The sequence below is a fragment of the Gouania willdenowi genome, chromosome 24 (genome assembly GCF_900634775.1).
Source record: "Gouania willdenowi chromosome 24, fGouWil2.1, whole genome shotgun sequence".
NCBI lineage: Eukaryota > Metazoa > Chordata > Actinopteri > Blenniiformes > Gobiesocidae > Gouania > Gouania willdenowi.
In genome coordinates this window covers 11,842,510-11,859,908 of record NC_041066.1, presented here as the reverse complement: position 1 = coordinate 11,859,908, position 17,399 = coordinate 11,842,510, and the positions used below count along the sequence as shown (strand labels likewise).

At 37.9% G+C, this 17,399-nt stretch overlaps 1 protein-coding gene across 1 annotated transcript; it reads left to right on the top strand.

The window, feature by feature from the left end:
* The first annotated feature begins 4,569 nt into the window (after positions 1 to 4,569).
* On the top strand, positions 4,570 to 16,329 carry LOC114457813 (potassium channel subfamily K member 13-like). Its single transcript, XM_028439906.1, has 3 exons — positions 4,570 to 5,330; positions 9,931 to 10,700; positions 15,433 to 16,329. Exons 1-3 carry the CDS (start codon positions 4,994 to 4,996, stop codon positions 15,586 to 15,588), a joined length of 1,263 nt encoding a protein of 420 aa, XP_028295707.1. The 5' UTR covers positions 4,570 to 4,993; the 3' UTR covers positions 15,589 to 16,329.
* Positions 16,330 to 17,399: the final 1,070 nt, after the last annotated feature.

Here is a 17,399-nt window from a genome sequence, read left to right as displayed (position 1 = left end):
CAGGCCAAAGATCATGACCCCTAGCAGATAGATGTCCTCCACATCTTCCTCGTGCATCCATGACATATCCACTTGGGTTTGTGTCCTTTGGACATCATGTACTTCAACATGACTCAGCAGCGTCCTTATTTCATCCAGCTTCATACACAGCCTTCGTAGGGCTTTTGATTTTGTTTCAGTACGAAAAACAAACAGAAATCTTCAAAAAAAAAAAAAAAAAAAGAATGATTCACAATATTTAACTTAATTATCCCCGTTATTAAGACATTTTGGGCGAAACATGCAGACCAACTACAGGAACTGATCGCATTGTTTTTCTCACAGTTAAACAAGAGCACGCTTTGTTCCTCTTCAATCCAAAGTTTGACTTTAGTCTTCATTTCTTTCTGCACTATTTGGCAACACCCCCCCCCCCCCACCCCCTTTACACATTTAGCAGTTTCAAAAGCCTGAAATAGAGCTGTGACTGAGAAATACGGTGCATGTAATTCTGTGTTTGTGTGTAAATGGTTAGAAAACAGCCTAATGACACTGTTCATAAACCACAAACAAAATTAACCTAAGTACCCACTTAAGGATGTTGAGGCTGATGACAAACGTCTGTGACCTTGCCAGATTATGGGTTTTTTTTAGTCTTGTTGGGAGAAGCTGCTGCAACAGAGGCACTAATAAATCAACCAAAAATAGAATCCAGAGGTCACTCACTAATAACATACAATGTTTTATTTTTACACTCCAGGGCCGCCTTTAGGGCACTGCTGCACTCAGCTAATTAATGTTTATTGCAAAGACTCAAAATATCTATGGATACAGGTCAGAAACTATCAGGGAAAATCATTAATGAACATACATTAAATTACACGCACCTCTGATTTAATACTTGATGAATATTTATACACATAACACATAAGAATTGTGATATTAATAGACGCAGTGCTAAAGAAATCAAGGAACTCAGATTCCTTCAACATATAACATTATATGCTTACATTAACATGTACGCACGTAGAACTAATAATCAGGCTGCTGTATGCAGAAACATAAACGCACAGTGCAGGATTTCAAAGTGGCAAAAGTATTCACAATGTTTAGAAATTGACCATCGTTCATCATTTTTCTATCAATCGCTACTAATGAACGAAACACTTGACCCAAGATGATTCTCTTGCACTTCCTGTTATAGCTGAGAAAGACAAAAACACACAACATATTACATTATAGTTTCTTGTGGCACATTGTGTATACGTTACTATACAGCAGACATAGCCCAGGGGCCGCATGTTGCCCTCTGTTTCAAGCTGTTACCCATGAGCATTTTTAGGAATGAAGTAAATACGCTTATATGCATCCGTTGACAAGACTTCACATCCCACGATGCAATGCAAAAAATGTCAGTGGAGACCACAACAAACTTTTAAGCGACAATTTCACCTTTTTTCCTTTTTTTCTGGAGTAGATTGTGTTTAATTATTTGATCTGTGAGGCATTCACTATGATTGCATCTAATTAAAAAAAACCACGAGGAGCAGCTTTTATTGTGTAGCCCCAAAAGTAAACACACAGAATTGCAGAAAAAAAATAGAGATGAGATATATTATAAACTCACCGATTTTAGACATAAAATGTCGATATCGGTCGACATCGGTATCGGCTTTTCCACAGATATCGAGCTTGTGAGTACTACCGAGCAGTGTCGTGAGCACTGGGGTTGGGTAGGCAGGGCGTTGCAAATTGATACCACCAATGTTGACACCAATGACAATTTCATATGTTTCTGCTGGCAAGTGTTAATCTAACAAAATCAACATCGTAAAACACCATTAGAAACAAACAATTAATTAACATAGCCTCCATACTCCCCCAACAACATGTATCTAATGACACGGCAACGCATTCGTTATTTGTGTTGGAAACACAGAAACACGTAGAAAATGACAACAACAACAACTCAGAACAGCCTCAGTGAGGCGCATCCACAAAGCCAATCCTTCCTTTTGTACATTCACTGTGAAAAGAACAAAACACTGTTCTGACCCTACCTTTGCTGAAGGTCTGGTAGCTCAGGTGTTGGTCTCCCATCTTTTAAAAGCTGTCGTTTTTCCTCAAAAGAAAGTTTCTTTATCGTCGCTAGCGCTGTCATCCTGCCTGTAATGTTATCCCACCCACTAGCTAGAGAACATAGCAGCGGCAGCCACGCTATCAATTCACTAATGCACTGTGAACTTACGTATAGCATTTAGCATAGCGCGGTTACGTCCAAAGGCAGCGTAGAGAGCTGCCTTTTTTTACGTAAATGGTTTTCATCTTGGGGAAGTGACTGCACATGCGCAAACACATAAAAACACGCTATGGGAACAGAGGGAGAGCAGGACCGTGCTTTTGGGAAGGGGTGTGGCCTCCTCCGGCCTTACAGCGGAGTGAGACTGTGCAGTATTTCTGCCGTACCAGGAAATAGCGATGTTTAGTCATTTGGGCTATGAAACGCACAAAATGCTGACACTTTTAAACTTATAGATACTGTAGGCTATTGGAAATTGAAAAATAAATTATTTATAATTATATTATAATTAAAACAAATAACCTAAATATCAATTCACCCTTGGGTAGGCACTGATCTCATGACCTCCTGTACCATCACAGAGGGAGTTAACACATGCACTTACATACAGGCTGGACAGGGGGAGCCAAACACACCGAAGGATAACCCAACACACACACACACACAAAGAGGGAAAAACAGCAGAAACCCACATAAGGTCCCCGAAGGAAAGTATATTCTTAGCAACATGTTTTAACACTATGAGATCTTGTGTTAATTGGGTTTTCAGATTGCTGAAAGGAGTAATGATCAGTTACACCTTTGAGAGGGGGAAGTGGGGGTTAAAATCTGTAAAAGTGTAATGTTCATTTCTCTCAAGGGCTTATTATTGTGCATTTTTTTAAGAATCAGTAACTCAGAGCCATTGTGTAGAAGAAAAAAAACAGCACAACAGGCAAATAAAGCTTCTCTAAAAGACAAAGACCAAACAAAGCACCTCAAACTGAACGAAGAGGTGGGTTACATAAATATGTGTATCTTTTGAATGTGTATTATCACTATTTTGTATTTTTTATTTATTTTTTAATATTATTATTATTTTGCTCATAGACAAAATGTTTACAAACAGAAGAGTTGCATTAAAGTACTTCAGTTGTGTTGTTTTTCTACGAAAGAACAGAAGTCCTTTTTGATGGCAGTGTTGGTTCTGAAATGTAAAAAAATAATAGGTTTCATAATAACAATTTTTGTTATTATGACATAAAAGACTTTATGTACCAGTACGCCCGGAAAAATGAACAGCCCTCATTCTGACCCCCAGTGAAATATTCCCGGGGGTGCCACAGGTGTTAGACAGCGATTGTCTCTTTCTTTGCTGTTGTTCATGATGATGTCATGTTTGATGCACTTACTTTAGTACTGTTACTAATAAACAAATGTACTGTGCATGACATTTAATAAAATAAAATTTAAAAAAAATCTATTTCCAATCTATTGCACTATTATTCCCCCTCACGCAATAAATAACAACAATTACCTGCATGCAGGAAGTTGCAGCCACAATCATAACTAGTGCATACAGTTACAGTTGAATTAAAATCCATGTAATGATCAATATAATGGCGGATGTTTAAGTTGAACCCTTGCTCTCAGTTCATTTGCTGTATAAGTCATAAAAATGTACAAACAATAGCAAAAATTGCAAACCTGTATAACAGACATAGGCAACTGGTGGTCCAGGGGCCACATGTGGCCGTCGGTCTAATTGTGTGCGGCCCCCAAAACAAAATTGTAATTCATGAGGTTGGAAGTTATTTAATACATAAAACTCCAGAAACACAGAAAATGATGACACAATGTCAAGAAAAGAACAGAAACACACAAATATATATATATATATATATATATATATATATATATATATATATATATATATATATATATATATATATTAAAAAAAATACATCACAAAACACACAATATAACAACAGAGACACACTAAACAACCAATTAAACACACAAAATGACAACAAAAATAACATCATATACACAAGGACTTCAAAGACAAACAAAATTACGCAAAAGACAGAAAAATACACAAAATGACAACAAGAACAGAAATGTGTGTTTTCAAGCTTGTATTAATGCTTAGATTGATGATTCTTCTAAATACTGAAATGAATGTGGATAATGCGGCCCCCGGATCAGACAATCACATTTTTTTGGCCCCAACTGTGATAGAAGTTGCCCATCTCTACTGTATAATGTACATACAGTATTAGTTTCTTACAGTACATTAAAACACTGTCTAATCTAATGCCTATGAAACTTCCCGTCACTGTCCAAGGTGCTGAAATAATATTTTTACTTCTAAAATCGACCAAAAGCAGCTGCTCTGTTGTCCATAGAAAGTATCAATCATTTATTTTTGAAACTACCTGACGTTGTGACATTTGCTCACACCCTCCCTTGGTTAAATGTAGTGGGTGGATCCCACTTCTAAACTGGGAAAGGTCAGTGGATATTGATTCCACTGTGTGCAAACGCTCTCCGCGTCGTCGGAGTCAGAAACAGACCTGTGAACTCAAAGATCAGACACAAGAACCGCTTTGGGACGTCGTTTGACCTTTTTTTTAAAGAGTACAAGCAGGACTTATGGATGAACAGATATGTTGAAGGAGAACGAAAGGGAGAGCTCCGGACGCGGTTGTCCCATTGCGGTGCGTAAAGCGTGCGCTCTTGGGTGGAGACTTCCTTGGAGAGGCAGGATCGGAGCACGCAACAGCACCACGACGACTCAGAGCATCATCCACAGGTTGCTGCGTGTTGTACTCTGACAGATTCTACAGCCACAACTCTTCCACTGGGTGCTGTGGGACTTTGTTTGTCTATCGGTTCTACAGAGGATGCGTAATCCGAGCCCACGATGCCACAGGTGACCACGGCCCCACAATAATGGCATGTAGGAACAACTGTTTCTGCGTCTGCAGTCCGATAAACGAGGATAACGCGCGCTTCCTGCTGCTGGCTGTGTTTATCATCCTCTACCTGCTCTGTGGAGCCGCCGTGTTCTCCGCGCTGGAGCAGCCCAAGGAGCGAGAGGCCAAGGAGCGATGGGCGCTGCGCTTTGAGCAATTCAGCCAGAAGTACAACCTGAGCAGGAAGGACCTGAGAAACTTCCTGAGGAACTACGAGGAGGCCAATGTGGCTGGTATCAGAGTGGACACCATCAGACCCCGATGGGACTTCACTGGAGCGTTTTACTTCGTGGGGACGGTGGTGTCAACCATCGGTGAGGAAGAAAAATCAACTAATTATTCATCTTCAATGTTAAATATGGGCTTTAGATCTATAAAGTTGAGCAAATTTACATTTTGAAGCAGCGTTTTTCAACCTTGGGGTCGGGACCCCATGTGGGGTCGCCTGGAGATTAAATGGGGTCGCTTGAAATGTCTAGTAATTGATAATTAAGAAAGAAAAAAAAAGGGAAAAAAAGAGTTACTGATTAGAAATACATTTTTGAAACTTTTTCAAATTAAGACAGGACACAATCTTAAACACCTACGATACTTCAACATAGTTATTATTATCATTATTATTATTATTACTTAATTATGTACTTTTTTCTTTCTCTTTCTTTGTTTACTGTTATTCTTTTTATTTGTAATATTTATTGAGCCTCTGTAACACAAGTAATTACCCTCTGGGATAAACAAAGTACTTCTGATTCATAATAATAATAATAATAATAATAATAATAATAATAATAATAATAATGCAGTTTAAAAATATCTGAGCTGGCACAACATGTGACTAATCCTGGCTACTCTGTATTATCTGTAATAAAGTATAAAAAAAATTAATGTCTTTAGGTTCACCAGAAATTCTTTTCTTGATATCAAAATGGGGTCACAATCCAAAAAAGGGTCGGAACCACTGCTTTAAAGACATAGTGATGAATTTCTTCAACATTTTTGCCATAATTGTGGCCCCTGTATTTTATTTTGAAACCCTGCTTCTCCCTTCTCAAACCAGATCATCTGTTACCTAATGTGCACCAAAAATAATATTATATATACAGATAATATTTTTTACCTGCTCAGATCAGAAATAATCAATCTATTACATGCTCAATGTAGGCCTATATTTTTCATTTCATTGAATAATGATAAATCTGAATCTGATATTTAGGATGCAAAACAATTCACATTTTGTTTCACAAATTACTTTTGTACAAGACATAAAAATGTGGAATTATCATATACTGTACGAACAAACTTCATAGCTAATTGGTGTGTGTGGAAGGGGGAGTTCACAATGGAGAGGGCAGTATTAAATATAAATATTATCTTATCGACATGTGTTTCTCTTCATACTCTGGTCGATGTGATGTTCTCACAAAAAAAGCCAATCTCATCCCCTTGAACCCATTCAGTGTTACATCAAAAGACTAAAAATGAGTCACAATTTACTGTCAAAATGACTTTGTACCCAGATTCCCACTGACATTCTGTTAAGAATTACATTGTCCATCATAAGCCCTGCAGGCTGGATCTCACCATCTTCACCTCTGTGGATTCTGTGCTTAGTAGAAAAAAACACATTCATTCAAGATTCAAGATGGTTTTTCCTCCAATTTTCTTTCAGGTGAGATCATCACCCATTAATAACAACCCGAGGCCCAAATAGGTAAAAATCACAATTTATCAAATGAATTTGATGACTAGACATTGCACTGTTAACCTGAAATAACATCAATTATCCATGTATGGTGGTGAATTGTAATTATGACACATAAAGTCGAGCAGTGGTAATGCATGGAGAGGAAATACTGTACATTCTCTCAACCAAAGAAACCAAATAAATAATAAATCAAGGAACCATGCAAGGTTTTTGATGAAAATTGCCTGTACACATTACAGTTAGTGTAAAATCTGGTGTTGTTGAAAATATTACATAACAATTGCAAAGTAGGCAGGTGAGACACACTCACTGAATGTCACTATGATGCCCGTAACTAATGTGTCTGTGGCTTGAAAAAAAAACCTTTTTAATGTAGAGTGTTCAGTGAGCGATGAAGCTCCCAGTTACATTAGATTTCACTCTTGTATCACCAGTCTGTCGCTTGAACAGTAAACATACTGGGTGATGCGGTGCCTGCACTGGTGAATATATGGATTGAGGAGCCATTCTAGCAGATGACGTTTAGATTTCATGTCCTGCTAATATTTTCCTCTGAGCTACAATACAGAAATTCCCAATGAAGATGCTCAGTGAGTCACTTATCTGTGTTTTTCAGGTGACAGACTAAGAACTTAAATGTCAGTCTTTTCCACATCAATATGCTAGATGAGAAGGAGCAGGGTATAAAAAGCTCATCTGGACTTCCTCCTCTATTAAATTGCCATTAGCTTCCTCATGATTGACCGTTCTGATTGTAACATCGTCATAATACCTAATAATTACCTAACATTTAAGGTAAAAGTTTGACGTACACAGAGTAGTTTGAGTCTGAAGCAGCATCTCTATGGTATTTCCCAACAACCCCTATCTTCTTCAGTAAAAAGCCAAAGAATTACATATACATTAGCTTTGTATCACATGCACAAAGTGTTCAAAATGATTGTAGAGCTTCATATAGAAGAGTTAAAGATGATATGTTCAAATCTAACACATGAAGAACCCCAACATCCTTTTTCCATATCGTCACTTGTGTTTCTTTTACACCAGAGAAGGTTGACGTGATTGCTGCATTTTGCATAAACATTTCATATTGTGATTTTATTGGATGCATTTTAACCCATCCCCTAGGAGCGGTGAACAGCTTCCCTGCAGCAATACACATAATTCAACACCAGCAGCATTTGCAGTTAATATCCATCTCATGCATACACAGGGCATAACAACACTGACGATTATTTGATTTTATTGTAATAACAAGAGCATTCTGAGAGCACAAATCTCCACCACGCACTCAATATCTTATTTTCCAGGTATTGGCAGTTATCTGGATCAGTGATCCTGATTATAATACCAAGATTATTCACAATTTAAAGGCTTTTAAGAAATATACATCCCCATTATTGGTGATAGAGTAGGCCCAAATGTATGAGCAACCCCCATTTTTACGAATAACTGCAATAAGATGCGCAATCTGGATCTGATCAAGATGAAATTTGAGGAACTAACATGACATAACTGAGTCAAATTTCATATAGATTGGTCAATCACGAACCAAGACGTGAATTATTGGGGATTATTTGGATTTTTCGTTTTTTAAACTTGATCCAGAATCTGTATATTGACACGGATCCCCTACAAAAAAATGAATGGAATCTTTCATGGCATAAACAATCCACTTAGTACATTTCATTTATACCTGCAAACAAACAAATGAAAAGATGAGGGCCAGTAACAAATATTACCTCCTTGGGTGAGGTAATGAGACGATGTAGCTTATGAGCCTTAATTATTGTCAAATCTCTCAAGATGAACATTTCCATTTAACCTCTCATCAGGAGAGAGACACTGTCAGAGCTGTACTTTCCTTCTAATTCTACTTTAATTGCTTTGAGTAAAAGAATCCATAAGCCTAATTAACACCCTGTAAACCGAGTGGGAAAGTGAAGGCGATCGACCTCAGCATGTGGCCTGCAGTGGCAATTAGCCGTGCTATATGACAGTAACAGTGGAATCAAAGCTTCTGTTTTCATATCGTTGTAAAAGGAAAATGCTAGACTTATTGGGTATATAATGACAAAGTTTAACTGTAACGATTTGAAGTAAAAGTTTAACCTTATAAAATAAAGCCTTGATGAAATATCTGAGGATGTGCAGAATTATTCAAACCATGAGACATGTGCTAAAGAGCAGGCCCGCTTTCTTAGTTAGTGGAAAAGACAGAACTGCAGTCCATATTGCATTGATTTGTGGAAATCCAGCAGATGATCAGTATTCATGTCACAATGAAGGAAAAGAATACAGCAAATTGTTCTATGTAAGGATGACTAAAAGGTAAGGATGAGGGCTGGGCACACATTTCCAAGTCATTAAACATCCCTTGGAGCTGAACTGATTCCATCTGTGAAGTGAGTGAAAGAGACCTCCAGGACACCTGTTAGCAGGTATAGAAAGCTATAGCTATAGAAAGAATCAAATACCATCTTAGCAAGACTTTGACCAAGTGCACCTTAGTGAGGAGGCAAAGCAACTGTAAGTTGGACTAGTATCACCAAAATTAAACATTTTGGATTACAAAAACATACATTTCCCACTGTCAAGCATGGTGGGGGTCTCATCATGCAGTAGTGCAATTCCGAAGCTCTAAAAACAGAGCTTCTCAACTGCTCTCACCCTGGAACCCACATTTTGCCACGGTCATTAAATCGCCTCCCACTTTTTTTTCAGAATTCAATCAACCAAATTTAGTTTTTTAAAAATAGCTGTTGAAAACACACATACCGTATATAATCTTTTTTAAAACAAATATATATTTTTGTGTGCAACATGCATTTCACAGTATGCCTGTCAAAAGAAAACTTTCTTTCAAAATAAAAGACAAGTCTAACATGAGAGACATTAATCATCTATTTTTTACCAGCTGTCCGCGACCCACCCAGTACAGGTCCGCAACTCACTTTTGGGTCCTGACCCACCAGTTGAGGATCGCTACTCTAAAGGCTTCCTTGAAGGATTTTTCATTTTAGGTGTTAAAATTATTTCTATTTATATAGATAAGACATCCCTATATTTATATAGGGATGTCTTATCTGTTGTTTATATCGATGTGCTCGATGATGCGTACTGTAACTCTCTCACTCTGAGGGTTTTGACCCACACTGCCCATATGCGTGTATTGATTCAGTGTGTTGCGTCATCTGTGTGTATCTCAGGGTTTGGAATGACAACACCTGCCACCATTGGAGGAAGGGTTTTCCTGATGTTTTACGGCCTGCTTGGCTGTGCAGCCACCATCCTCTTCTTCAACCTATTTCTGGAGCGAGTCATCACCGTTATCGCCTTCGTCCTCAAGTCTTGTCATCAACGACGGCACAAGAAGATTGTGCTTCCACAAAATGGCCGTCAGGTCTCTGGAGAGACCCAAGCAACGGGAGGAAGAGGAGAGGATCTGGCTGGTTGGAAGCCTTCGGTCTACTGCGTCATGCTCATTCTGGGAGCCGCTGCCATCTTGGTTTCCTGCTGTGCCTCACTCATGTACTCTGCAACTGAAGGCTGGGGATATCTAGACTCACTCTACTTCTGCTTTGTGGCCTTTAGCACCATTGGGTTTGGGGACATGGTGAGCAGCCAACGAGTGGTCTATGAAGGTGTCTCCACTGTGGCATACCGCGTGGTCAACTTCTTCTTTATACTGACTGGTGTCTGCTGCATCTATTCCCTCTTCAATGTCATATCCATCGTCATAAAGCAGGTACTAAACTGGTTGCTAAGGAGTGTAGGGATGCCATGCCGCTGCTGTTTGCCCAGAAGAGGTCTTCACCCTCACCAGCACCATCGCCGGAATGTGGTGGCCCCAGGGCATCTCCGTGTGCGTAGAGACCCCTCAATTGAAACCGATGCAATCAACGAGAGCGAGACCGAGCCTGGACGCAGGATGTCTGGGGAAATGATCTCTATGAGAGACTTTTTAGCAGCCAATAAGGTAAGAGCTTCTGGAGGGGAATGTGCTATGTGTCGTAACAGCTGTCTAATCAAGTGTTATTACCCCGGCGACTGGCGTTATTTCCAACACTAATGGAGTTTGGATCCCATAGTTGGAAGTAATGCAATAATAATCAAATTGCCTTTGAGTCATCCACTATATATAAAATCACAACCATCTATCAACCACTGCTTGCACTCACCACGACACCACCAATAATTGGTGAAAACTCAGTTTCATTAGAATTGTATTTACTTATTATTTTGTAGTAATAAGTATTTGTTTGATTTGTACCATGTACAAAACCTAATCTATGCTTAAAGAGTAACTAAACCAAGAATTTTTGGCTGACGTGTGTCTAGGCTTGAAATTCAATACTTCAATTATGGGTGGGGCTTCTGGAACAGTTAAGACACGCCCAGTCTATAACGTCTCCAAAGAACAATCTATGCTAGGCTAACTACCTACTCAACACTCATTATACTTTATTATCTCTATTTACAATTCTTTCAATCCAACCTACTCACCACAGATTGCGTCAACGGATGCTCGTTTTTACAGAAGGGGCGGGGCCAACAGTGGTGGTTCATGATATAAGAAGCCACCAAAACCTGAAAATTAAATTGTTATAGCCGGTTTTCAACCCATAGATGGCAGTCAATCTTACATTTTTACAACAAAATAAGCCAAAATGAAATACTTTGACAAAAATGTCAAGAGTTTGGCAAGAATCAATCAACAGCATAATTGAAATGCTTTGACAATGAATATTTCATACTCCAACACATTTGTTCACAAATCAAACTGTTTCTGGTATTTCCGGTAAATGGCAATTTGGTTTAAATTACATGATACCTTTAACCTCCTGAGATCTTTAAGTGCTTCTTTCTATATCTTCGAACTCCTGTGACTACTCTACTCATTCCTGATGAGCTTTATAAAGAATTTCCAATGAAGTAATGTGTTAGAATGAGATGATGATACTGTGGAAAAAATAGCTATTCCCACAAAATGTTTATTCCTGGAAAAAAGAAACAATAAGTCACTTCTAAACACGTCAGCTATCATAAATTGGTGTCAGAGTGAAGTCAAACTTTTTATTAGGCACAATAATTGCCCTTTTATGAATGTCAATTGTAATGGATGTGAGAACAATTACATTGGGTTTGAAAATGAGATTGAGGTTGAAACGTCTGTAAGACTAGATCACTTATGTCAAACTCAAGGCCCGGGGGCCAAATCTGGCCCTTTGGAACATCCAATGTGGCCCACAGGAGAAAGTAAAAATGACAGGGAAAACACGAATCATTGTGTAAATTACCAAATAATTCAGTTGTAAATATCTCAGTCCCTCCAAATACACAAATTCAACACAACTCCACTACAGTATATTTGCAGCTCTCACAGTTTTCTTTGTGCTTATATCACGCGATGGCTGTCATTTTTTAGTTTCCAATTGTTGAAAGAACTCTCAATTTTTCCAAAATTCCACAAAATTTCCTCAAATTAAATAAAAATTGATCACAATTGAAAGGAAATTCAGGAAAAGATCCGGCAGGGACTGATATCTGTCACTTTTTGCTTGGTTTAGTGCCTCACATACTGTATTTAATTATACAAGGAAGTGCAAACAAGGGTATAAAAATGTTGAAATCGCCATTTTTCTTCACCCAAAATCTGCGGTCCACATAAGATTAGATTGGCCCCTAAACTGAAATGAGTTTGACTAGATGTTATGTATGATAAATCACTAAACTGAGACTGATAAATCGAAGAGATATTATGGGATGGATAAAGAACCTGTGTTACCTCCTTCGTTATTTGAGTTTTTAATAAAACATTTGAATCTAGGTTTTTAAGCTAGTATCCTATTTTCAAAGGCCGCACACTTTTATTTTAAATTTTAAAATAAAAATAGTTGTTTTTTATTTGTAAATTTTGAGTTGCCTTTGTTCCAAAGAGGGAGAAAGTCACAGAAACTGTCTACATTAAAGAAATGTTTTCCTTTTCTTAACAAGACTTGAATACTTCCTAAGCGCTTCACATTCACAGCTGTTGTCCTTGACACCAACAGTGATGAAGCTGCTGTGCAAGGTGCCATCTCTTGGTTTAAGAGTGTTTCTTAGCTGAAATAAATCACCTGAGCCATTGTTTCGCATCAATAATAATACGAATAACTCAGCTTGAGAACTTCCTAGCTTAGATGACAATTATGAGAAATATTTGTTTAAAATATAGAACAGAAATCATGTTATTGCATCTGTTGATAGTATGAAAAGGATGTCAAGACAAGCCTTTGTCCCCAAAGGAAGGAGGAGTTTGGTCTCCATGGCTACGCACATATTATGGGAGAAATTTCTCTGAATATCAATCAGCTTACTTCATCACGATTGCTCAGTCAACAGCACTTAAAACCACTTATTTAAGTCAGTTGTCCATACATTACCATATCTACTGCTCTACTTTCTGAACCAGACAATTCAGGTAAATGTGAAATATAATTTGGTTTAACCTAAATATCTAAAAGAATGACCAAACAAACAATAAAGATAAACTTTAATCAATGGTGCCAGTGTGGTAAGGTTTGAATGCCTTATACCCTGTAGCTCATACATGGAAATTAAAGCAAAAGCGAGGTAATTAAACACCATAAACTAGCCTCTTTTTGCCTGGAGTTACACATCCTCATATCTAGATGTTACACCCATAGGAATATTCAAGGTTGACAGAAAATGAATACAAATGCTGGTGTGGGTGATGTATTTTCAGTTGCTTTGACTCATAATCCAAAGGCCATTATTAAGAGTTTTACACAAGGTTGGAAACATTACCAAACCTTTCTGCAAATTGTGAGAAAGGCTTTCTTCTTATTTCTTATAACGGCCTCCTATGATTGCATTCATGATTACAAAAAGGTCATCATCACTATCCATACTTAAGATAAAGTCAGCCGGATTTGACATTTTCGTGAAAAAGAGATCTGTCACCTGACGTTTCTCTCCACATATTTAACAGAACCAAAAGATGACCACAACATGACACTGGAACATAAAGAGCTGTCCAAAGCAAAAGTCACGTTCTGCTTTTGTGACTAATGATGCTTCGGGTGTTACACTCTTGACCATTATTTTAGACATTCGACTTTTAATCTGACTGATTGGAAATCTACATATGTGGTAAAAGTTGACAATAAAATAGCACTTATGATACACTCAACAAGGGAATTAATATAACAGTAATACAGCAGGACAAAAACAGGATGTTAGATCTGTATCCACACTACTTAGTAAAACATGATCAATTTCATTTCAAATTGTTTTCTTTTCCAGAGATTTTTAAGAAATATGTTTGTGTGTAACAGTTGTGCAATTTACTTTGAGCGCTACAATTACCAATTTTTTGCATTGCTATAGGCCGACTATGCAATTGCATTGGGCTCTATGAGCCACAAGGAGGCCCCAAAGCTGAGTTCTTGGTTTTGTCTTTTTCCATAATGTGCTTAAAAATAAATGTAGGATTAAAGAATAGGATGAATGAACCACAATTATAAGATGAGATTAGCGTTTTTGAGGCGTAATTAAGTCAAAATCGCAGTGTGACGTCGATGAGACAAGTATTATGAGAATGATTAACAGGTATTCGTCATTCAGGTGTTCACGGACCACTTAAAGCTGCTGGAGACAATCTTTTTCTATCAGATAAATACATATTGTAGGAATCATACATCAATAAATCAAAGATCATTTACTCTTAAAATAAAATATATGTAAAAAGTTGAAATTGATGCTCGCAAGTTTGTTATGATCGCCACGTAAAAACTCTCTGATTGACAATGTCGGTAAACTTTTGAGCTTTGCATTGTGGGATGTGGAGTCTCGTAAATAGCGAAGCGTTTTCCCTTAATTCCTAGCGTGATCTTACCATGGTCGGAATTATGGATTTTGATTATTAAAAGATTCATCCTTAATTGTGACGGAAGTTGCTCTGCATGGTTTCTCCGTGTTTGTGATTGGTATGTGAGCATGCACGCATTCAGGTTGAAATCACCTGGATTAAGTTAACGCGTTGATAACCTGCTTTGTAGAATGTTTGGTTGTAGCAAATTGGAGTAACTCAACCCCTGCTTTCTCCTGACCTGCCACTCTTCCTTTAAAAAAATTTCCTTTTTTAAAGGAAATTTAAAAAAGAAATGCCTTGATTATGGGTGGGGCTTCTGGAGTAATTAAGACACGCCCAGTCTATACTATAAAATCTCCAATGAACAATCTATGCTATGCTAACTAGCTACTCATTACTCAATATACCTCTATAATCACTCTTCTCTCAAGCTAACGTACTCATCACAGATTGTAGAGCCCACAGGTGTTGGTTTTTATAAAAGGGGCGGGGCTAACAGTGCTGGTTTGTGATGCAAGATGGTCCAAAATACCACATGATCTCATTCTCAGCCAATAGCAAAAATCCAGTGTAATAGCCGGGTAATAGAGGGCAGTCACTTACAACAAAATATGCCAAATTGAAATACTTTGATCCTGGTCCAACTCTCAATATTTTAGTCAATCAACAGCACTGTTTCATACCCAAATACATTTGTTTTCAGCAGTAGTTTAGTTACTCTTTAAGTGAAATTTATTAACAGATATATCCCGGATACATTTTTCTTGCTTTGTAGTTTAGGCCCATGAAGAAAACCTTTTTACATGTGCTGTTGTTTCTTGATCTCTTCCTTCAGGTGAACTTGGCCCTCATGCAGAAGCAGTTATCTGAGATGGCTATTGGGCATCCACGTCAGTGCAGCTCCAGTACACACCAAAACGGTTTCTCTGGGGGTGTGGGCGCCCTCGGCATCATGAACAACCGACTGGCAGAGACAAGCGTGGATAGGTAGAAGGAAGTGTGTGACTGTTTTCAAGCAGACTGACAATTCTAAAGAAGAAAAGCACATTTCATGCGCCAAGGCGAAGGCTAATCCATAACTCTCGCATCTTGGAATGAAACCATCTCAGTCCCATGTTTCTGTCACGAACACGCTTGCATGAATGATGCATGATCGTTTCTCTAGGTCTCACATCTGGACTAGAGATTGAAGAATGCTGGAATGCTCCCCTTCATGAGGATACCAGTTTCCATGGTGATAAAAAAGACTTCCAGGATGTTTTGTATCGAAGCTTTAAAAGATAATGCACTACATGCTACATCACACTTTACCGCAACTTTCACTTGCCTGCAGTCATTTGGTATCTTTGCAACAACTCCACTCCGTATTGTATTTGTGACTGTAGAATTTCATTTCTAACGGAGAAATAGCTTTAATAAATTTCAGATTTCAAGTCTAATGGAATCACATCTATGAAAATAACTTGTTCTGAATCTTTTAAGATTGTTGGCTCTATTTTTGAAAGACAGCAACGACGAAATTGAATTACAAACCAAAGAAATAAGTCTATTGTAAAATTGGCATTAGACTTGAGAACAGGTCATTAAACTTACACTGCAAAGGATCTCTGTTAGAATTATTTGTAGATGAATGATGATTCTAAATTGAGTGAAACCACACGTTTGGCAGGGTTGTACGAGAGTTGTCAAAGTGCAGACAAATCAAATTTAGTGTTGCAAGAAAATAGGTCAAAGCAGAGATATGAGATGGTAATTATTATCAAGCCTATACAGCCACTGAAAGGAAAGAGAACAAGGAGAACAACTTGTAGACACAACGCATGCTGGCAGGTTAGTAGATCTTCACTCTCACTTGAGACGCACGTGAACAGGTATTGAAATTACAAGTGAGGATCACCTTTGATGTTTCTGCTTCACCCTTACCCTTTTGCTTTGCATATTACGCCCCTCGAATTTTCACAGCTTGTGAAAGAACATCTTCAGTGACTCATTTGAAAGGAAAATCATTTCCATTAGAAAATTGTTTTTCTTAAAAAGGTGACATCCAGGTCTACTTGTAGCATCAGTAACACAGACAGAAAGGAAGTAATCTGAATAAAAATGCAAACACATTAAATTACGACAGCGTAAATAAATTGTGTTGTGAGAATGTTTCTTCTTTATTTCCAGAGTTTATCGTCCTCTGGGTACCCTGATAGTTCCAGGTTTGCACATTAAAGGCATAACTTACATTACTGCATTTGAGTCTCTTGTATGATATTGGGCATTATGCTGGTGTTGAAGTTCGCACCTCAAAACAAGAAGTGACTGTGTTCCACTTCCAGAATGGAAGCATAAGAATATTCTGTGTTTGTATTCGCATTTTCTTCAATTCAAAGCAGGGGTGGACTGGCCATCTGGCATACTGGGCACCGTCCTGGTAGGCCGTCATCCCGAAGTGGATGGATACGATGGCAAACAATAGTGAAATAGGGCAAAAATGTGGAACAAAAAAAGGCCACATGTTGGTAGCAAAGAAAAAAGTGGTATTTATTGGGCAAAGGGTAACTTATTTGAATGAAAAGTATCAAAAATTGACAAAATTAGGAAAAGAGGGACATTAATTGGCAAAAAGGAACTAAAATCTGAAAAAAAAGTGTAAAAAAATGGTGAAAAGGGGCAAAAATGGGACAAAGGAAGTTAGAAAACTGCCTAAAATAAATTAATAAAAAGGGGCTATGGTTCCCCTTTTAAGGTTTTCTGTGAATAATATTTAAAATGAAGACATAAAGAGCCACATGTTGAGGATTTCTGACTTAATAA